We start from the raw sequence: 24356 nt of genomic DNA on the forward strand, positions 1-24356 counted from the left end.
AACTGCCCTGGCAACTTTGGTTGTGGAAGCGATCACCCAGTCTGCTTAATGCTTGTGCAGGCCCTGTGTGTTTGTTTGCCCATTTCTTTCTGTGTATTTATGCGGTTATGAAGTTTATGTGTGTGTCGCTGTGTGCGTGTGTGTTTGTGTGCATGTGGGTGTGTGTGTTTGTGTGTGTGCGTGTGTGTGTTTGTGTGTGTGTGTGTGTGTGTCTGAGTGAGACGAGAGAGATGTGTGCCCGCTTGTGCAGTATCCTGCTCTCCTGCCGTTGCGCCAGCGTTGGGCTCCTGTTGACAGGATGTGAGCTGAAGTGTCGGGCAGGGGAGCTCTGACGCTGAGTGTGTAATGAGCTGCCCCGCAGGCAGGGGGCACTCTGATGTGATTGCGCTTGGCACTCGGAGACGGAGGTGAGGGTGCGGGATCCGCTCGGAGTTCCATGTCTCGACAGATACTGTAGTACAGGCAGAAATATGCCTCATAATAGCTTTGAGGGGAGAACAGGCTTCTCCAGAGATGGAGATTTGCACTGGTATTACACCTCTATTCACATATCATTGAATCACTGTAACCTCTATTATTTTCCCTTGTTTTCCACTGTCTCTGCATTTAGACTTTTATTATGCCTCACTCATACTGTATCTGTGTATGTGCAGTGTAGTTACACCTTGTTTACATTGTCTTTGCGTTTACACTGTTATTATGCATCCCTTGTACTGTGTCTGTATTTATACTTCTTGCACCCGGTTTACTCTGTGTCTGCATTCACACTATTATTACATCTCATTTACACTGCAGGTGGGTGGGCAGCATGGGCAGGGTGGAGGTGCAGTGTGGCTGTCCCTGCCTTGGGGCACACAGTCTCATTCAGGTCACCTGCTGAGGTGTACCGCAGACTTGATGAGGTAAAAGTTCAGGAGGCGTTTCATTCATTAAAAAAAATGAATGTAAATTCAAATAAAGAAATGCACATTCTCAAAGCTGTGCATCGAGTTTCTGTCCACTTTTCTTTATTCCACTGAATATACTGCAGTTTCACCCTTATGCCATTTCACCATGGTGTTTAGCATTTCAGAGCTACTAGATTTCTCATTAGCCACTGTATAAATAAATAAAACTTTACATGAAGGGATTGCCTTCTTTACAATGACCTTGTATTCTGAGAGATTTGATGTCCTCTTATGGAAGTGCCTTGTCAAAACGTAGTCTAGCACATGTGCTGCAGACGCCTCACAGAAAACGAGGTTTGCCTACTGCAAATGTCTGGCAGAAAAACAATGCCTTATACCACAAAAGCCTCAGACAAACATCGTACCATACTGCAAATGTGATCCTCCATGAGATGAGCTTAAAAATTAACCCCTAGAAAACGAAATCCAGGATTGTTCCCAAGGCTGGTGTTCTGTATCAAAAGCCTGTTATCATAGTCTCCCAGGGACAATCTGGATAAACCGTTTGAGACTTTTAAGAACAAGTCCTCCGAAATCAGATTTTCTTTAAAATGGAAAAGTAGCACCAATTCATCTGAAATAACACAATTTTACGGACATGAGAGCAAAGTCTGTTTCCCTGTCGATGGATTGAACAGTGTCTATCCCTGTATTTGTGTTCCAGGCTTTCAGGCATGCATGCTGTTCAGTTCCTGGAAGACATTTAGCTTCAGTCAGAGCACTTGATTGCAGTATATCACCATTGTAAACACTCATTAGGAGACAGATTACACCTAGGTTATTATAGTCATATTAGAAGGTATTACCACACAGATCAGCAGTCACACACATGGCACTTTTAACCACAATTCAGGAGACAGAATGCTAAACCCAGTTCACACTGGATGTTGCTCATTCCTCATGCAGAATTAATTAGTGTTCTTATATTTGCATAATATAGTGCAAATACAATATAGATTCCTCAAACCAAATGATTTAAACATGTTTCAGGCAAACGTGTTTCACTGGTGCAATCAAACACTAATCAAAACGAGCTCACAACAGCAGTATTAAGCGCGATCTGGAAAGCCATATAAATAGTAGCGACCTCTGACTCATGGTTTGAGTCACAAATGCACGTTTTTTGTCACATGAAGACATAGCTCATTGATGGCTGCAAACCCAAGAGATATGTCCATGGGTTCCGAACCTTCTGGTCTCAAACTTGATCTTGGCCCCGCGTGCCCGATACTGTATGCAGAGTTGGCCTGAGGCGTGTTTATCGAGCTGCCAATATTTTCACATTAAAAGGGCGCTGGTGTTGCACGGCTGGGTTTTCCACAGGATCCGTTTAATTATCTGGTTCTGAGGAGCCGAAGCCTGCAGACACACGGGAGAAAATAAAGCTGGAGTTTTGACTGAAATGTCAGATTGGCCCACAAGGCCTTTCTGTCCTAGAATAAGTGGAGAGCGAGCACATTGCGCCAAAGGGAGAGAATGTTTTCTCTCTATTGCTGATATTTTTTTTTGTTTTGTTTTGTTTTTTACCATGTTGTGTTTTCTTTCTGTTCTCTGTGTAGTTATTAAAAAGCTGGGTTATAACAGCAGGGCCCACAGCGTCAGTCTGAACCAAGGCGCCCCCAGTGGAGTCTGGGATTGACAGACAATGCTCTGAAATCTTGAGAGGTGCTGTGGGATCGGTAATCCCACGGGAGATGGCAGAACCTTTGATTGTGTGAGTTCTGGTGTATCGTGTAGTAGTAGAGTTAAGGTGGATTCAGTAATCCACTAGGGTTTTGTAGTTATAAGCCTGTGAGGTGTGCTAAATTATGGAGTCCTGTGATATGTTGTGGAGCTTCTGTGAGTCATGGTGGATCCTGTAATTTTGTGAGTTGTGTTAATTTTAGATGTTCTTGGGCAGCACAAGCAGAGATGAAATCTCAGATGGGTGCAGGCACTTCTGGAGCCGGATGGCTCCTCAGTGCTTCATTTTTGACAGTGAAAAAAGAAAAAAAGAATTGGATTAATGCTGTGAATGAACATGTTATAGTTGGATCTTTTGAAATGGGTAAAAATGCTAGCGCAGAATAACCAAACATCAGGGTGATCTCCATTAAGTAGTTCCTAGGTTGTCCGTGTCACTTCATCGGAAGCATAACACTAGCCAAACTGCAGTCTGTGTTTGACAAAATTGCCACTCTCTCACCTCCCTCTCACTCATGTTTTGAGTAAACAGATTTTGCATACAAATACAAAAGTGGATAATTCAAATCTCTGATAGTTGAATTAAGTGTCCAAATTTTGTCAATATTTTAATACTTTACCATGGCCCTTGAATGACACTGATAAATTCTCACTGCTGCTGTGGGTCATGTTGGTTACCCCTGATCTAGAGTGAATCTAGAACTTTGTCAACTCTGGCCATGAACACAGTGAGTATCTGCTTTCACAGCAAGACGTGGTTAGCTGAGTTAATATCTCTGTTTGAAAAAATACATCCTAGCACTAGTTTGAAAAATTCCTTTAACTAACTTCCACCTATGCTCTTATGTTCTGCTGACACATTTCATCTTGAATAACAGCTTTTACAAAATGAAAAAAAATCAATAAAATTTTCCCCAAGCCATAGTTTGTATGTTTGATACTTGGAAGGAGTCTTTTTGCCCTTCTCTGTACTTGTCTGGGACATTTTGTCCTATTCATAGTGTCGTGACAAGAACACGCAGAGGTAATGTAAATGTATTCTGATGAAGGAATTTATCAACATTCATGTTGCCTCTTTTGATACATACTCTTTTTGCTGTGGTTACCATTACCTGATTTGGCTTTCCTTACTACGTCAGCACAATGTTTATATCTGGATAGATCTGAGTAACATACTACTCTGGAGTCTTTTTTTGTATTGCACCTAGTACAGACCATGCACCACGTACTTAATGAACTCAATTTTGTGTCCTTGAACAAGAGCAAGACCGGGGACTGAGAACAACAGTGAGAAGAAGGGCCATGGCAAAGTAAAAAGAAACTGTGAAAAAACACAACAAATTTTTTTTTTTCCTGTCAGGGTTTTTTTTTTAATTTCCTCTCATATTTTAGTTTGTCAGTTTTATTCAGGGATCTTGGAAATGAAAGCTGATTTTTATTTTCTTTTTTTTTCAGGTTGTACCCTGTCTTGGTTATTCTGTAGCCAAATAAACACCTGTCCGAAATAGTTCTCCATGTCCTGTTATTGAGGAAACACCCTTAGGTGTGTGTCACAGTCCTGAATATTTATACCATTCTTCATGTGCAAACATATTTGCATTTACAAGCTTATTCTGTGTTAAAATCTTTTTGGTATTTGAGTTAATATCTACTCTTTTTTGAAGAAAATTCTTTTTCAGTTTCATCTTATAAAATGGGAAAATAATGTTCACTTTCTGCTCATAATAACCCACTTTTCCACATGTACAGCTTTACATTTGGTAATGTTGAATTTCATTTGCCATGTGTCTACACAAATCTGAATTCAGCATAAATCAACTTATAAACTGTTTTATCAAGTGTTGTGCAGGTGTTCATTGTCCTACCATCCTGGTGCATTGTGGGAAAATAGCATTTGCTTTTCTGGATCTCCCTAAACTGAAAATCTTAACACATATTCTGCTGCTGTCCCTGATGGCTTTGAGGAAAGTGTATTTTTTCCCTGTGGATTTAAAACATTAACTACTAATTGAAAATCATATCAGACCCAAAATGCTTGAAAAGAGTATTCCAGTTAAAAACCTAATTAGCTTTAGAAAGCCAGTTTAAACTGTTTTCTTTGAAGACTCATTTTATGCCACTCTCCTATTTTAGAGAAGTTTTCTAAATGAGCAGAAGAAATGGTTAGAATTAAAGAGTGCTGATATGTGTCTTCAGCCCTCTGCTAATTGGTGACACTGCAGTTCATTTTAGCCCAATTACTCTACTCCTTTCTGAGCACAGAAACACTCCGCTGTGTTTTTGAGTGGAACCAGTCTATGTATGAGAAGTGTCTGATGGTTAACCCCTTCGGCTAAGACCGGAAACAGCCTGGCAGCCACTGCCACTCTGAGCTCTGCGTTGTGAGCTGTCCAAGCTCACACAGGGGTTTAGTGATGGAGCTGCAGGGCTCGTGCACTGGCTGTGTTTTGGACAGTTCAGAACATGTCAGTACCCCTTCGTGTCACTGATTCCTCCTCATGCTAGTTTAGGAGGGGGGAGGGGAGGGTGCACTGATGAGCCCAAACTGAGGCACATCATTTCGAGGAATTAAATCGGCTTTCACGGTCTCTTCTGCTGAATAGACCCATAATCACAGCAATTAGCATTCACAGCTCCCCATTAGTGCACTAAGCCGTTATGTTGTGGAATAATGACCACTTATGGTTAATAGATCTTATAAGGAATCTTGGACTGACTTTGATTGGACAGAGCATAATTGAACGGTGTGACTTTGTGGATTTGGGGACAGTACTGTGGAGAGGCTTTGGGGTCTGAAGGACTGCACTGGAAAATTCTGTTGCAGTATCTAACATTTACAGAGCAAGAGTTCATCTCTTCACCGTGATGTATTGGAATATGTTATTGCTTAAACACGGCAGTCATCCAGGGAATCAGACACAATGACTCCATCTCAGTGTGCGACCACATGAGTCTACATCCTCTACCTGCACCTCCCTGTGGGTGATTTAAATGTTAGGATTTTGTGGATATCTACTGTCCCAGGAAAAATTCTAGACTTTGCTTACTTTTATGGTATTTTTTCCCCATTGTACCATGTTTTTCTCATTAGCACCTCTGAAACAGCAGCTCTCCTCATTGCATGGTCTACTATTGTATTTCACTGTATTTCCTTTGTAAGCTCTATTTCACATGTGTAAATTTGAATGGTCGGGTTTTCTCCCAGTGTGTGTAAAGGTAATTAGCTGAGCTTTGTGTCTAGCTCACCATGCTGGAAAGCTACTAGCCAGTGACTCTGTTTCCTTTACTTACCTCACTATGCTCATTCCCTGTCCATACAGTCACCCTCTGCCTCCCCAGTTGTCTATCTCGTTGTTGCCCTTCTCTACAAAACAAATACGTTTGAGTGTTACCAAATCAAGTAGTACTATTCACAAAATTACACAAAGTGGTATGTACCAGCGTTAAGATTTTGAATGCAGCATTTTAACATCTGTCTTGGCTATTAAACACCTGTCTAATTCCAGCAGGCATTCAAATCCCCCCATCTCTGGAGACTTTGATTGAAGTTCGTTTCACATTAGTTCTATTATGGTAGCACAACGGAGTTGGCACACAGGGCAACCTGTCCTTCATAGTATACCATCAGAAGGGTACAAGAATCAAGCAACATATGGAGAGGCATTTCCATTGCATCACCAGAGCAGCAAAGAAGATTGAGAAGATTTAGCTATGACTGTTATTTCCAGTTTAGTGTGATGCTTAAACCAAATGGTATTTCTGTATTCTGCTGCAATTAAAGAGACTTCATGACCTGGTTAGATGACTTGTCAGATCAATTCACATGTAAATATTTGTGGATGCACACATACAGTAAATGTTCTGCTCAGTACAAAGAGCTCCTTACAGTGTGTGTGTGTGTGTCTGTGTGTAGGTGCGTGCCTGCAGTATGTACGTTTGTGTTTTGGCATTTCAGATGAAAGTGTACATGTATGTCACATGAGTTTGAGCAGATATGCATGCCCGCTTGCATGTGTACACTTGCATGTGTGTCTTTGATGTATATGAGAGCACAGATTTCAATGTTTTTGTGTCATTGAAATAATACATAATTGAAGCACACAAGAAGGAGATGGTGCTTAACTCAACATAGTGAGGTAGTCATTTCACATGGAATAGTAATGATGATGTTTGTGGCCCGAGGACACATGACTTACTTTAAAACAGGGCAAGTTAGTGTGTTTATAACATTTCAACACCAGAGCTGTCGCTTCTGTTTGATTAACATTTCATGACATGTGTTGTATTGTAGCAGACATGTCTGAAATAGAGTAGACTGCAGGGTCTCAGTATTTTTTTTCTGAAACGTAATTGTATAGTGTGTAGCTGGGCAGTGGAAATCCCAGCTGCATTGTTTGGTGAGTAGTTTTGGGCCCCTGATAGAGACACAGCTGTCTTTCCACGTTTCAGCCCTTCTGTCAATAGAGCAGCTTTTACATCTGTGTGTGTTTGTGTTTGTTCTCCTGTTGAATATTTACATGCGGGGGACACATCGCTCATGATGTATTTATGGGGCAATTAACTGAAGTAACAGTACAGAAGACATAGAGTTGCAATGTAATATGAAATCATGGCTCAGACCGTATCCGGTCCCTGTGTGTCATCTGTGCATGCGGCTATATTCTGAATGCATTATTAATGTTGTACAAACAAACCCGGGGGAGGGAGGGAGGGAGGCAGAGCCGGAGGCGTGGAGATGAAGCCCTGGCATTTCATGTGTGGACACTGTGTGTGTGTGTCTTAATGTATCTATAGTAAAAACCTGCCGGCATGCAGCTGATTATGTCAGATTCAGATCTTATTTTTGAGTGGTGAAGATGATGTGAAGAAGTTTGCTGAGGATGGTTTAGTGGTGTGAAGAGCAGACACAGTGTCGAAGCAGGAAGTCTGAATGATGTTGGTGTGGATGATTGGTTAGTGAAACTGCGCCAGTTGGTACTGAAGATTAGATTACTGCAAGAATGCAGGATACACACAGCTCTCAGCATATTAATATGTGTCTGTTACCTATTTGTTAAACCTGAGGAAATCATAACAGCTACTCTTTTAATTCAGTTATTTTAGTTGAGATAGAGGGCAAGTCTCAGGTGTAAGAAATAAGGGAGGTATTTTTGTTCAAGATCCTAGACCTTTTTATATATGGTGGTATCAGTGGATGGAAAAGAAAGCATTTTAGTGTGTATGTTTTAGAAATGGGAATTCTTCCAGAAATATGCACCCTCAATCCAGGGGGAATACTCTGGATTAGAATCTGTGAGAGAGTTGTTCATCCTTCCTGTAATTTATTCTTGAATAACTAAATGCAGAAAAGTAGGGAATTGACTAAGTTTAAACATGCTGGAATACTTTATTTGGGCTTTGATCTAGAAATGAAGGTCTGGCTGTAGTCTTTTATTTATAGATGTATTTGTATAAAGTTATTCATGTGCTGTTATACAGCTGTTTAGAACAGGAAGGTTTAGTAAAGGTCAGATTCTAAATGTCAGTAATTAAGCCCTGACTGCACTTCCTGAATGTGCAGTTTCTATGGTATTCACCGGCGTACAATAAGACCGCTTGTCTTTGCTGAAGATGCTGAAACTTTTCAAATCAACATCCTTCAAAAGACTGACAGCGGCTCGCTTTCATTGGCTTGTAAAAGATTCAGTTGAAAGACTGCTCTGTTCCAGCTTGTTGGGTAAAGATGACACAATCTGGAGGTCATCGTGCACCATGGCTTTATGTTGGAGTACTGATTCCTGAATTTTTAAAGTACGGACATCTTTTACAAAACTGACTTTTGTTCCAGCACTGACTCCTGTTGCTGTGCTGTGTTATGTTACAGTAGTGACTTGTATTACAATACTGACTAATGTTATGGTACTGATTCATTCCAGACCGAAGATTCCTGTTTCGGTACCAACCCCTGTTGAAGTTACATTTGATTTCTCCTGCCCTTCTCACTAGTTGCTACAGTGATGTGGATGTAAATGGTAATTATTTAATTTAAGATTGACTAATCAATCAATTGTTTATTCTGCCATCTCTTTCAGCTGTTTCTTGTCACTTCTCCTGGTTGCTGCTGTGGTGTGGAAGATCAAACAGACATGCTGGGCATCCCGGCGGAGAGAGGTAGGCCGACAACTCCTGACCAAACTCTCTTTCTCCACCCAGCACTCTTTTATCTGGAAGTACTCACCCACTATCACAGATGTATGTCTTAACTGAGGACTGTGGATTCTGCATGTAATCTCACACTCCACACACCTCAGACTGCAAATACTACACAAATGCACTTACCGCAACATACTACACGCACACAGCACGCACGGCCGTGTGAGAGAGGTGGACGTGGCTTGCTCATCGCTCATGAAATGTATGTAAATGTCAGCGAGCCTGTGAAATGGCTTTATGCTAACGAGCTGAGTGCTGATAAACACAGTTGTTCCTCTAATCGCTGATCTTCATGAACCTATTACCTCTGACAGTGTCATAAAGCGGAGCTGAATGCAGTCATATATCATTTAAAACCCCAACAGATGCCTTCTCTCCTTTCTGTCCAGCACAAAGCGCTGCAATAAAAAATGAAAGCAAATGCGTGCCTGGGATAAGTGTCAGGAGTCAGTGCTGCGTTTTAAAATCAATACAATAATCAGCAAGCGCTTTAATTCAGATTACGGCGTACATAGTATCTGGTGATTCTGCAGAATTTTCCTTAGGCAAAGCTACGGTTCAGAACCTAGTGAGACTCCTGCTGTTAGTGCTTTTTGCTTTATCAAATATGTGCCTATGCAATATCAGAGCGTTTAGATTTCTCTCCACTCTAGATATGCAGAGGGAAAGCTTCCCCCAATCATAGCCATGTGATCAGCTCTGTGTCTGTCCTATCTCTGAATCACATTTCATCTGAATATGGGAGTCACATTACAAATGCCATTCAGAAGCTTTTATGTAGGGCTAGCTTATCTGTTAATGCGTGGTAATTGTTAGACGCTCAGCAATGAATTGTCTCTTTTTGCCGTGGGCTGAGTTTGACAGAGATTCTTTGTGATTTTCAGGGTTTTATTGTTCAGTTGGTGAGTTCAGAATGACATGATATACAGAGGCAGAGGCTGCACACGCCGAGCAGGGGCAGTTTATGGGCTGTAGCTGTTACTGAAAACCAAATGAACAAACACAGTGTGTGACATTATTGCTGTGTAAGACTGCCTGGTATGGTGGTGGTGCCTTTAAGACATGTCATGGCTAGCTTTGTTTGCCTAGTCCATACCTATTCACCAGTGTTCAGCCCACATCTGTATTTTCTACAGGCTTTACCTAAATGACCCTGAAGTTAAAATGAAGTCAAAAATCCTGTGAGACTGGTGCAACAATGATGCAAAACCTTCTTTGCTTCCTTGCCCAATTTTCTGTGCATGGAGATTACATCATCGATTACATCATCTAAATCCCTCCAGTACTTTTTTTAATTCTATTCACTGGTTGCAGATCCTTTCTTGTTGCTGAACACAGTGTGCACAGTTCATTTTAACTGACATTACAGAGAATTAACAATTGACATCCTTTTGGTGCGCTCATTTTAGTTGGCAACATTTCATATGCATTCAAATATATGATATTTAATTGAAAATATGGAAATCACATTCCGTGTCTGCCACGGGTCAAGAATTTTGCATCCGGAGTCTGCAGTAACACGCATTTTGTTGACTCATATCAAAACCTAAAAGCACATTTTATTGAAAATAAATAGCAACGTGAAGTGGAAAAAAATCCACTGGAAGATCATTGACACACAACAAGATTAAGTTATGCTTCTGTGTGCTACCATGTTTATGTAGATGCAGTTTAGAGACCATTTTCACCTAAAGCAAAGAGAGGTATGTTTTGGTGAGCTGGCACTACTCCAAATGCATATGCAAATGCGATGCTCAGAAAGTTGTAATTAAATGCAAATGGCCCACAGCTGAGCTGAGCTGTGAGCTGTGACAAAGAGTACAGAATAACACTTTATATAAAGGGGCGTGGTCTAGAACAGAACATTCATAAACTATCATGGGAACACAGACAGAACCGAAGTTTGCTGCTATCAACTCGGACCCTCTGGATGGAGAACAGAAGGAGTGATGGAGCTGGATATGTGGTCTTCACAGGATGTCTGTGGTGGTAACTGATTGTGACCTGTGATTGATGTAAATCTGGTGAATTTTTGCAAGTGAAATTTGGTATTATGCTGATGTAGGCACCATGACTAACAGCCAAATTAAATCCCAGATAGGCAGAACAATAGATATGCAAAAATGATGTTTTCTCAGAAATGTCAGTTTGAAGAGAATATTCAACTCTTCCAATAATTATAATAATTTTAGTAAAATCTGCTACTTTAACTCAGACGGCATGTATCATTTCTGGGTAAAAGTATCTTGAAATCTATATTTCTTTATCTGAACTAATCGATGAAATCATTAGTAGTGCAAAAACATCCAAGTTCCAAGTTCCATGTTAAACATGTCAAAATGATTGATTGGGCTGATTAAGATTTCAAGAGAAGAGATACAGTAGGAGCAAAAGCCAGCACATACACAGGCCTACAGAAGTTAATATTGATATCCTTGGCTAAGCAGACAACTTTTCTCCGGGTGGATTTTCAACCCTTGCTGCTGAAGATCTCAACCAGCCTGTGCCTGATTTGTATGCCTGAGTGTTTATTCTAACAGTATCCCCAGGAGTCAAACCTGTGTCCCTCAGCTTCACCGTGAGGTTCCTTGGACTCTCTGCTGGAGTGTCACATTGCAGGGCAGCTTGGACAGTCCCCTTAGAGGCAATGTAGTGTGCCTGCTGTCACACTAGAGGAGTCATAGGTATGCGGAAGCATGTTCGTTTTGAAGGTCGCTGCTGCTGGAAACCGTTCAGAGTGTAAATGTGTGGTATATCCCAGCTATGGTGCATCCCGGTCGGTTATTTAGGGTAATGTGGTACTACCTACAGAGCCTGTAACCCCCTCTCCCCTGTTGGTCTGAACCTGAGAAGCTTTGTCCGTGTTTTTTTTTTCCTTTCTGGGCAATCAGAGGGTCTCAAACTGATTTAGATCATTAATTTACATTCATACTGTCTATACTGCACTGTCTGTACAAACTGAGGTGTGTGAAGAGACTTGACTAGCTGAGTACATCTCCCTCCTTTACAAGGTGCCCTCCCATGATGCTTCTCTTCAGGGTGGGGCTCAGTGCTTACACAGCACAACTCGTAATTTTCCTCAGAGGGTGCTTTGGGTCCCACGGTTCATTATTTACTGTGCAGCCTGAAATTAATAATGCAAATCAATTATGCTGCATAGTGTATTTTTATTGTATTCCTTTTTTGATACATATAAAACCTAAAAGATTATTGCAAAGATAAATTGCAAGTGTAAGCAACCACAGTTACTCAAAGAATTAAAGTCAATATGGCCAAATGCACCTAATTTATAATTTCAATTATCTCTCTCTCTCTGTGGCATTACATTCCAGGCAAATTTAATTACTTAAATCCCTTTGTTTGTATCCTCTGTTTATGGCTTTTTTTGCTCTCTGGTCATTAAAAAGGATTGGCAGTTGTGTTTTCTTGGTTAGGATTCCATAAGCTTCATTAATTACTTATGTTTATGAGTTAAAGAGATCTGCAGGAAATTGATCATAAATTGTGGATGTTTTGTGGTGGTGAAAAGTAGAAATGGACCCAGCGAATATAAAACCTGCTAATCAGGTTGTGGGGCTTGGCTGCTGATGCTCATAGAGTTAGCGCAGGTCTGGTTGATCCGAGCCTGCAGTTTTGTATAGAGCAAACCTCCTTCAGTAATACATCAAAATGCTGTTTCTTCTGACTGTGTTTACTGTCTCAATTTGTATACAGTAGGATGTTGGGTCTAGACATCTGGAAACATAGCTCTGGGCTGGGGGTGGATATTGAATCTTACCATCCCAGTTAATTATGGATTGGAACCAGCAGCAGGCTGTATTCAGAAGCTGGTTTATGTTAATGACTTTGCAACAATAATTTTGGATGTGAGATCAAACAATCAAATCTACTTTGAAATTCTAATACTCTTACAGAGCCTTCCTTTGATTTGCTTAATAGGGTCGCATCCCGGAGGATCAGGAAACAGTCTTTTATTTTTGACAACTAACCTCGTTAAATTCGGCTCTTGTCTCCCAAAAAGTTTGTTTATTTGACTCATTTTTATTTGTTTACCAGATGCCGTTGGTACATCTCCAGGGTGACTTGCGTACCTTACATTTTATCACATCACTCATTTATACAGCTATATTTATATATGGAAACAGTTTAGGCTAAGCACATTCTGTAAAGCTTCGTCACCATGTACAAGAGAATCAAACCTGTAACCTTCTGGTCAAAAGTCTAGTTCCCTTGTCACTACTGCAGCATGTTCTTTTTTTGGTCCGTTTTTATGGAAAGAAGTCCATCCACTCTCTTCTGTACTTTAGCAACCTCTGGATCTAAATGGACTAATCCTGCGTCCTGGGTATTTACATTACAGCTGGGCCACTTCATCTTGTCTGATAGAATGTCTTTTAAGGATTGGTCAGTTTAAGCTATTGTGCTATTAAGGGTGAATTGAGCGTGTTAGAATGTTAGAAAGTTATTTTCATTCCAAATGTGGGGTTGACAGGTCAGTATTTAACACTCCCCTTTGGCTCCATCCTACCAATCATCGTTTCTCATCTGCAGCTTCATTGTGCAAGGTGAAGGATTTCATTTTTCTATGAGGATTCGGTAGGTAAGGCTACACTCAGAACACATGTGAGGCCACTGGGGCTAGGCATGCTGGCCAGCTGCTTACATTGCTTGGCTAATCAGAGGATCCGTTAATTAGCAACAGAGACATCCTGCTGTGCCTCATACAGTGAGGAGGGGGTGTGCCTCTTTCACAACTTGCTGTAGTTGTGCCCCTTTTACCTTACAGTTAGACATTTTATCATGGACCAAAAATAGTTATATTCCTTGTCACTAAAACCCCTCAGCAAACTAATAATGAGAGAGACATCCCTGAATAAATGCATTAAAAAAATCATATATATCAATAATTTTAAACCATACGTTGCTAACAAATACCAGCTTGTTGCCCTTCCCTTGTTCCAAATGCAACCCTTTTCTTAACAAACTTAAATAAACCTGACATGGATAGGATTAAATTTTCAAAAAAAAAAAAAAACCTAAGTGTTGATACGACGAACATCTGTGTGCGGTCAGACACAGTGCTGTGTTCAAGGCTGCCTGATGCTAATGAATCCTGCTATCTGTGTGGAGCAGCTGACTTCCCCCATTAGCATCAAGGTGATTACCATGAAGGTCCTCGTGCTGCACACTTCTCAAAGGGTGCACTGCCCCAACGTCAGTCCTTAAAGATGCCTTAGAACCCAAAGTCTGTGGCTTTAAGAGACAGAACACACAGGACGTTTGCTTCCAGCGCCGGAGCACAGCAGTTCTTATTTGTGTTTGTCTGTTTATTTTATTTTGGGAAAGTGCTGTGGGCAATGCGTTCCGAATGAGGCACACACACCTCCTGCGCTGGAGATCTGATCCTCATTGTCAACATGATTGATGGCTCAAGCTGGCTGTAGGCTTCTGTTTCTAGTGAAATATGCCATCCAATGTTTATATCGCTTTCTTTCATCTTAACAGAGTGACAGCATTGTAACTCGCTGGAGCAACAAACTCATTCGGTCATAGAATATTCTTCGGGTAATTTTTCCTCTCCGCCCCAAACGGAATATTGGTTGTGCCTGTCAACTGGCAGCCATTAGGAGATTTGAGAGAGGCTTTGTCTTCATGCCGTGGGCTTTATGTTGGATGTGACTGCGGGGAGCTTGGTTTGGCTTGGAGTCACGGTGTTGCATGTGGTGGGTCTGTGTGGTAGAGTGTATAGGAATGTGTGGGGTGGGATTAGTGGTATGTGCTGGGTAGGGTTAGGGGTGTGTGCTGAGTTGGAGTCAGGGTGTGCGCAGGGTGACAGTGCGGTGGTGGAATGCCCTTTTTGTAATTGTGGGAGAGATGAAGACAGAGAGTGAAATATTGGCTCTTCAGCGGTTCCTCAGCCATTATGACTGTGTCTGTTAAAGATTCTTTGTTCACGCGACAGGACTAATAATGGGTGTGAATACGTCTGACTCCAGATATGAATGCGGCAGATATCAGCGTTATTAATGTTCTGCTCCTTCTCTCTGTCACCTCCATTTATAAGGAAAACAGCTCTTGTTTTATTTGCAAATATCCAATTTACACTGCTGCACATCCCAGAAATCCCCTGGCTAATATTTCTTTTCTCTCTGATTAGCGAGTTGCATATAGAACTGTCTGGGGAGGGAAATAGTGAACACTGTTGCTAAAATTATGTGCGTTTGTTTAGCATGCAGATTGGAAATATGAAAATGAGTCCAGTTTCAAAGAACACAGTAAATTTGGTAGAAATCAAGGCGGCAGTAAATTCCTCTTCCAGACAGCGTTTGTTGGTATTATTATGTTTTTAATGTTACATTTGCTCGCATGGTGTGATTCCCACCTTTGAAAGCTTAGCAACATCCGCTGGGTATCAGTAGGATGGGTTGTACATGTGGGGGGCTTGGCCACATCAGTGTTTCTCCAATGCTGAATTGTCCTCAGGGTTTCCTGACAAATGTGTGTTTCTTGTCTGTGTGCTGACCATGATCAGACTGTCAGCTGGGGGAATACATGTGACTGTGCGAACTGTATTCAGGACCGGACAGCAGTGACACACCACAGGGACAAGGAGAGTCTTACTGACCATATTGTACCATCCCTCTCTGCACCACCCCGCCATGTGGAGCTCAGCAGCAGAATCTGCTCTCTGACTTCAGTGTATCACATTGCAGTGTATCTCATCATCCTTTAGGAGCCAGGTGCAGGATAAGAGAGTGACTTTACTGCAAATGGGGCTAAGCTGATCTGCTCGTCTTCGAGCCATTGTCCGGTTGACGTCTTTGTCAGAGGAGCGCTCTGTCAACCTATGAAAAGGCTAAAAGAACATTCTGAATATAACTTCACGAGTCAGAGTCGCAAACAAAGGATGAGATTTTTTGATCAAGCCATCTGGTGTTTGATGGTTCCTTTAAAACATCTGACAGCTATGTCACTTTCCTGTTCACTAATCTGCTGTCTTCATTTTACACTGAAGTGATTCGCCCTTTCTTCTGTGATAATTCAATTAATTAAGGCACCGACACCATCTCCTAACAGTGGCACTCTAACGTTACGCCTTTGAAATGCAGGGAATGCAGTCAGCTCATTGGATTACTGGGGCACGATGTGATTAGACTTCAGCCCCAGTGTTTTGATCAGGGTGGGGTGTTATGTTAGAGACAAAGAAACCTAAGTAAGTGCGCACACACACTACGATACAACACGTCATGAAATGTTAATCAAACAGAAGTGACGGCTCCCATGTTGAAATGTTACAAACACACTCACTTGCCCTGTTTTAAAGTAAACCATGTGTCCTCGGGCCACAAACATCATCATTACTTTTCCATGTGAAATGACTACCTCACTATGTTGAGTTAAGCACCATCTCCTCCTTGTGTGCTTCAATTGTGTATTATTTCAATGACACAAAAACATTGAAATCTGTGCTCTCATATACATCAAAGACACACATGCAAGTGTACACATGCAAGCGGGCATGCATATCTGCTCAAACTCATGTGACATACATGTACACTTGCATCTGAAATGCCAAAACACACGCACACACTGCAGACATGCACCTCCAGGCACCTGCACACACCCACACACACACACATACACATACAGACACGCATGTTTGCAAAGACATATAGAAGTGTGTGGACACACAGATGCATGTATGAATACAGACATGCATGCAAGGGCACATTTTCAGAGAGGGAGAGACAGACACACACACACACACACACACACACATATACATACATACACACACATCCTGGCATCAGGATCATTAGCTACAGTAATGACAATGAGATGGTCAAACTATGTTTCACCGGACTGAAGGCATGTGTGCGAGTGGATGAGGGAGGGAGAGTCATGCCTGTGTTTGTTTGGAAAAGACACTTTATTAAAATTAGATTTTATGATGCAGACTGGGAACAAAGACAGAGAGCGGCTTTTCACATGCACTCTTCTCCCAGCTGCCGCTCAAAGCTAAAATGTGTCCTTTGTGTCACATCATAATTTAACCCATTTTAAAGTCCAATTACAGGACCTAGCACAAAATCCTTTTATCATGCTGAAAGCTGCTGTGATAAGTAAAATCTGAAAGCTTTAATGCATACCAGTTACAGGATACTGCTGAATGTGTTGGAAACATTTTAATCTGTAATGTCTGTACTTTGTGAGCTATGGATGTGTTTCACAGGCTATATTGCTCTAGTGGAACTCTATAGGATAGTCTGTCCTCTGTCCATATTGTTCTTGTAGAACTCTATGGTGTAAGGTGTTTCTCTGTGGTCCGAGTGGAACATGGTATACAATTTCTCCATTCTTCTCTGTGGTATTGGCTGTTCTGAATTGCTGTCTCTCTCTACTCCTCTCTCTCTTTCTCTCTTTCTCTCTCTCTCTTTCTCTCTCGCTCTCTCTGTCTCTCTCTCTCTCTCTCTCTCTCTCACACACACACACACAACACACACGCATATTCACCCTTTGTTCATCAGAACTGGAACAGCCCGAAACACTAAATTTGACTCATTCGGATTTGACTGTTAACTGATTTAAAGCTTCTGCAGCTACAGGCAACAGAAATGAAAAAGCTCTCAGTGCTGGTCTCAGATGGGGAATGCAGAGCCTAATTTTACATGAATGCGTATCCTAACCAGATTAGGACGGCTCATTCATGCAAGTGAATTGCAGTTTTGTTCCTTCATGTCAGACAGGACTGTAACATCGCTGCCTTTGTGAGGTTATCAGGGACTCGGTCACGTCCCCCTCTCTTTATGCAGCACAATGCAGCCTTCATAGACCAGCCGGCCGCACTGGTAACAATACTGCATAAGAGGTGTGATTTTAAAGGTTGCTTCTCACAGTTTCTGATCTACGTAACACAATTTACTGTTTGACTTGTGAAATAAAATTTCAGTGGAAAGTATGTGTTCAGACAGAGAATATGGGGCTTGGTGACATGAAAATAATGTGCTTTGTGTTTGTCTTATCTTTTGTCTTCTTACCCTTTTATCAGAGTTATTTGCACTGTGGAGAGGTATATGTCTAACAACCATGAGCTTTTTCTCAGAACCTGGCTCAGAGATAGTGGTTTGTCATGTAGGTAGCACTGAGAAACAAGTGTGTCAGAGATGTTGAGAGGCAGGTTTAGATTATCAGGATGCCCCTGTTACTCCCAGCCAGTAACACCCCCCCACCCTCACATAGCACAGCCAATGAAAGAGGATCTGTGACCAAAGCTTGAGACATACCACTCAGCCACTATGGGCCACCCCCCAAAACACACACACACACACACACTTCCTGCCCTTTCGAGGAAAGAAGAAACATGAGGATGTGATCTGCACATTTTAATCTAAAAGACACGGACTGTACACATGACAAGTAACTACAATCTAGAAGAGACAGTCTGCACACACTACATGTGACTTCAGTCAAGACAACACTGAGCATGCCAAAGCGCGGGTGTCAGAGGCTTTGCCGGTCCTATATTGACATACAGAGTTTGGGTAACATTGCAATACAGAGCAGCTAAAAACACATTTGACATAAAGATAAAGAAATGTGGGGGTTTATTTATATGGTACAGCAAATTACTTTCGGAGTTTTCCAATAAACCTAAATGGGTTTGGTTTAACACAGCCGTGTTTCGTAGTAGATTTTTATTGATTTGTTAGAACTTAACTAAAGACGCTCAAAGGCAGACATTGACCTCCAAAAGAACTGAGAGCTGCTGCCGATTCTGTATTGTCCCTCAATTCAATATAGATACACACACACAGACAAAAACTTCCTGCACTTCCCTCACTGGCTGACACAAAGGACAGGACTTTCTGCCATGTAATGCCCCAGGACTGCTCTTCAGTTCCACCTTCCCGGTCCGTTCCCACGGGGGGGCATGTGTGGCACGAAGCTGTCCTCCGCACGTAAAATGTATTATTTAGTGTGCACTGTGGAATCTCTGCGGGCTGCAGCTAAAGATGTATTGTTCTCAGCATTTCCAGAAATTCGCAGTGTGAGACTTACCCCCTTGTCTCTGTCTCCTTCTCCTCTTTGAAGTGATTCAGCGTTGCGTGCGGCGAGATTACGCCCCCTCTCCAGCTCGGCCCTCTCTTGCCGCTGCTGGAGAGAGCGGGGGCATTCTGGCCCCCAGAGATTCTGGTGTTCTCCAAGCGCGTTGTTAGGCCCTTACTACTCTTTTTATATAAAGGAAGAGATCAAAGTGTGGAGCTGACACTGCTGTGTCTCTGAGGGCCGCACTGGGAACGCTCTCGTTCGAGTAAACACGGTGTACAAAAATGTCCTTGTTATTCCATTGTGAGACTTGGGATTAATGTTAATATTTGAACACTTTTTTGGTATGTGGAGGGTTTTTTGGTGTTCGATAATGATAATTCAATTAAAATGTTTTGACCATTGGCAGAGTGTAGTGAATATGCTGGAGCCCCTTCATCTGAATGTAAGTGAGAAAACCTCTGAGGGCAAAGAAGCTATTTTCTGTGTGTAAACTTACAAAATAATACTTATGAAGAAACCCATAATGCAGCAAATAGCATATTGCTGTTCAAACTGCCTTATATGAAGTCCACAGACCACTACTGTGAGTTTTGGTGGACAATGCATGATGTCAGATTGAAAATGATCATTCTCTCCTGCCCAATTTAGAGTGGATAGCTGCTGTCTTTAGACGTTACCTTGGCCATCAGTTGGATTCTTTGGACTGAAGAAAAGGGGTTGTTAAAATAATACCCTCTTTTGAAGTTGTTTGGAAAGCTTGTCACCAGAGAGATGTATTTTAGGCAGTTGCAGCAACAGGACCACTGTTCTACAGTCAGTGTCTGAGGCACTTAGCTGCTTTAAGCTGCTCATTGAGAGAGATGTGGAGCTGTTCTCAGAGCAGCTGTCAGTGGAGTGGGGGTCCTTCATCAGTGACCTGGAAGGTCTGTAAGGGAGAAACAGGCCATCCAGACACAGACCCTCTAAATGTTCTGCCCTCTTCAGCACTACGTTCTGACAAGAATTGCCGCAGGTGAATGCACACTTACTGCGAACAGAAGCACTGTCTGTCCATCACACTGCATGGCCATAGCACTATGTGTCTCTGTCACATTACATGCCTGTTATACTGTGTGTCTCTGTCACTTTGCATGCCTATTATACTATGTGTCTCTTTCACTTTACATGCCTGTTACACTGTGTGACTCCGTCACACTACATGCCTGTGATACTCTTTGCCTCTGCCTTAGTGATTATCAATGAGATCATAGTCCTCTGAGTTGTGTGGGTGGGGTTGATGAGATGGCTCAGAAAAGAAAGGGGCAGTAGAGGTGGTAGGTTAATGGGAGTCAAGCTCAGCCCCTGCTCCTGCAGACAGAAGGGGACACCTTCCATGGATTCCCATTGACTGTCCCAGTCTAGGGAATAAATGAACAGATTCATACCGTGAGAAACACTATTGAGCACGAAAGTGGAATTTTCCTTGTTCACTTTGGGCAGGTGAACCTCACTGAGGTACAAAAAAATCCAGAAAAAAAATCAGATCTACGGGCGCAAATACTACTTCACCATAGGACATCGAACACTTGAACATTACAAAGTACAGCTATTTAGGCCTAAAAGTAAGCTCAACAGGAAGCTTCAGCTTGAAGTGCATGAAGTAAAAGGCAAATAGTATAAGACATTTTATGCCACAAAGAAACAGAACCAAATTAAAACTGATAAAATTTAAATGTGGTAGGAAATATTCAGGTTGGTCATATAACCAGCTGCAGTGAAATGTGGAGTCCACTTATAAATTAAAAATTTGGAAAATTGAACAAACAGCCAATAAAAGCATTGTCTCTGTAACATAAACATTAAAAGTGAGTAAGACAGAATGAGGCAGAATTAGACCACTAACTACATTGAACTGAAATCCAAAAAATGGCTGCAAAATTCTGGGTACATCTAGTAGGCACTGACCCCCACTCCTATGATTACAAAGCCCTGAAGAGCCAAGCGCTGAGTGCAGTGAAGAGCATCAACACCAGCAAGCACCAAGCCCTCTGAGGATGGCAGCTTAGCAACAAAGCAATTTTAATCAACCAAATTAAAACTCAAAATCACATCACTTCCTGGAATCGGAGAGGAAAATGGCATACTATTTGGCCCCAAAAAATACACCATGGCAGACTAACTGAAAATAGAGAGAAAACACCAAGGATAAGAAAAAACCAAGAAAGTACAGACTGAATGAACACAGCCTAACCATTGAGACCGGTGAGCCAGACAGTACAGGTCATTCTCTTGCTCAAGAGGTGGAGACAGAGTTACATTTCCTGACTAAACAGGCATACAGTGGAGCAAGGACATTTCACTTTCCCCTTAAGGAAATATTCCTTGAATATGAATACGTGATAGACAGGTAGGCTACCATTTTGTGTAGGAGAAAAGAGAGAGAGTATGTGCCTTGGCAGCTATGTATGCTGTCACTTGCCACAATCTAAGACAGAGCACAAGACACAAAGCCAAAGACCTATTTAATTTATTGTTCATTATTAATTTAATGCATATCCTTCTTTGCAATATGTATTTTTTTGTTTTTTTTTCTTGTACCATCTGCATTTGATCCCAGCATGTGCTTTGGCAACAAAGTATAAGTCTATACTTAACAGGCCAATAAACCCAATTGGATTGAATTGAGATGGGGAGAAAGAAAGAGAGGGAGTGAGAGAAAGATTATTAGATGAAGAGAGAGTCAGTTTGTCCCGTGGGCTCAGTACATGTAGAGGTTTTCCCATTGATCCAGACCAGTGGTCTGTAAATAGTCATGGATAATAAATGCTGTTATTGGCGTCGAGCACACTTAATCAGTCATATTGCATGACATCAACAGAGTGTCCACATAGCTGCTTGTGTATAGATGCACTGTTGGCACCTGTTGGCACGTGCTATTCTATAGCCATCTTGGTGAACCTCAGTGATGTCACTCTGTACTGCTGTTCAAGATAATATTCTCTCAGAGTTTTCTAAGTATTGATCAGTTAAAATTTCTGGGTTCCATTTGCTCTGAGAAATTTGTTGGTCCAATTTTCACATAGTTTTTTATGTTTAAGAGAAGCTAAATATGATTTCACACTGCTGTTATGTGTACATGATATATGATAACATATTAACAATTTTTGAGAACAGCCCAGAGTGTTCTATGAATACAGCGCTTAGGATTTCTGCTTGACCAGTTGATTTGGATTTGGAGGGGGAAAGTGGTTTGGCCAATTATAGAAGTTATATTTGTATTACCTCTTCTGGCCACGCTGTATCACTGTTGTCCCTTATGGTGTAAGATCATTAGTCGGGTCTGTAGCTTATTTAGAATATCTCTAAATGGAGATATAAACCACTGTCTTGGAAATTGTTGTAATGATTACTTTAGTTTCCTGAGCATTTTTCATCATCAGATGTGTTGAGCTGTGATCCTATTATCCTGTTTGATAATGTTTGTGGCTTTTTGTCTATACAAATAATAAGCATAGTTCATCAGTATTCAGTACAACTTCCCTACTAGTTGCTCTTGCTTTTTCCAAAAGTTAGATGGTAATCAGTCATCATCTGTAGTAGTGCCAGTGTTTCTTTGATGTGTAAACTGGGGAAAGAGATCTCAAATTAACATTTGAGATGATGAATGCGGGTGTAATCAATTGTAAAAACAGCAATGAAAGTATTGAATTGATATACAGTAGTAGTAGTAATAATTATAATAATAACCCTTATTAATAATCATTTTATACACATACACATACACACATATATAGAAAATGTAGGGCACTACATGCTCTATATTAGAAATACAGATAAAATTAATCTATACTTATTGATTATTGTGGTTGTGGGAGCTGATATTAGCACATAGAGCATTTTAAGTTATTATAGCAGTCTACACATTCTGGCATTATGTAGAATTGTGTATTGTCCATCTGCTGTATATTTGGTGTGTTCAGTGAAGAATAGGACAGTGGCAGTCTCTCCATATTTAATGTGCCTGTTGTCCTTTCCACTCTCCCCCAAAATCCTGTCTTTTGACTTTTGAATGTAAACATGCATAATTTAATGAAAAAGATGATCTAAACATGATGAACGGGGGACTTTTTTCCCAGTTACTGTGAAGGTAATGCTCAGTTGCCCCACTAAAACAGCACTGAATAAATGTTGTGTAGATGAGTGAAAGAGTTCATGCAGAGCACTCCTCCTCTACCGAAGGCAGACACTGAAGTCCCAGATGTGGCGTAACTGATTGGACTCTTAATATAACCGGACCTCTATGGCTAAAGTTTAATTGTCCATGATATTACATCTCACGTTGTTTAAAGGAAATATACTGCTAAAACCACTTTGCAAATTAATGATTCTTAAATGTAACATATTGAGGTTTTTAGCCATGCATTGAAGGTCTACTGAGTGGTATTTAAGAAACAGAAAAAAGCAAAGTGCTAAGCAGTCTCTTTGGTGACTTCATTTTGGATAGAGTAGAAGATGATCTCTCTTCTTGTTCCTGTTGAAGGAGGACAGGCACTACATGTATGATATGAGGATTGGAGTGATGTACGATGGCAGGTACATTGAGAGGCGGTCATACTGTAAGACACAAAGAGGCAGCACCCTTACTAATTCTAATCAGAACAAAAAACGTATTTGGGTGAATGGCGGTCACAGTCAGGTTGAAGTTAACCACTGATTTACTAAGACTGTTGTGTAAAGCAGGTAATTATCCAGTCTCTCTAAAGGAACACATTCTGTCATTATTCATGGTTGGAACATCATAGAAAACATTGGAGATTACTTGGTCCAAGTGAGAACCCATGCAAAAACATCAGTTTTCCAAGGGCAATCAGAAGGAGAAAAGATTACAATGTTGATAAATGAAATGCGAGAGAAGAACCTGATGATGCATAAAATAATTTCACTGTGCCTTACAAGTGAAATAGCTGAATACACGAAAATGGCATAGTTGCCAGAGACATGTTGATGAAAAAATATATTTTTCTGTAAATACAGTGCAGGCAAAAATGCTATACTACAGACTGTAGTTTACCTAAAGAAATGTCAGTCACACATACAATAGGCAGATAGGCACATACAGAAAAAAAGAAGAGGCTATATTTTATATGTGGAAACTCTTTGGAGAACCTGGAGGCAAATTGTTTTCCTATCAATCTGTCATTCTATCCATATATTGATATAGCTATCTGTCTGTCTATCTATCTGTCTGTCTAATACAGTATTTAGCTTATGTCTAACTGTAGACAAACAGATAAAAATTGACAGATAAAGGTATCATTGAAGGAAAGTATAGGAAAAAAAGAGCAGCTTCCAAGCTGGACTTCCAAATTCAGTCTATGTTGAGCTTCTTTATGATGCTCAGTTTACATCTATGTATTGGGCCTGAAGAGAAAATGTCAAAAGCTGTTTTTTCCTGTGTAAGGCTTCCATATGAATACGAGGCTTCTGCCTTTCACTATTTGAGGA

General features: G+C 41.1%; 1 protein-coding gene across 1 annotated transcript in view; it reads left to right on the forward strand.

Moving 5' to 3' along the window:
• The window catches only part of LOC118789878 (attractin-like protein 1), a 177415-nt gene that overhangs the window by 92535 nt on the left and 60524 nt on the right, over positions 1 to 24356 (forward strand). The window contains exon 27 of the mRNA XM_036546598.1: positions 8702 to 8780. Coding sequence (XP_036402491.1) covers positions 8702 to 8780 — 79 coding nt within the window. The remainder of the gene's footprint in view (positions 1 to 8701; positions 8781 to 24356) is intronic.

The sequence above is a fragment of the Megalops cyprinoides genome, chromosome 15 (genome assembly GCF_013368585.1).
Source record: "Megalops cyprinoides isolate fMegCyp1 chromosome 15, fMegCyp1.pri, whole genome shotgun sequence".
NCBI classification, from domain to species: Eukaryota; Metazoa; Chordata; class Actinopteri; order Elopiformes; family Megalopidae; genus Megalops; species Megalops cyprinoides.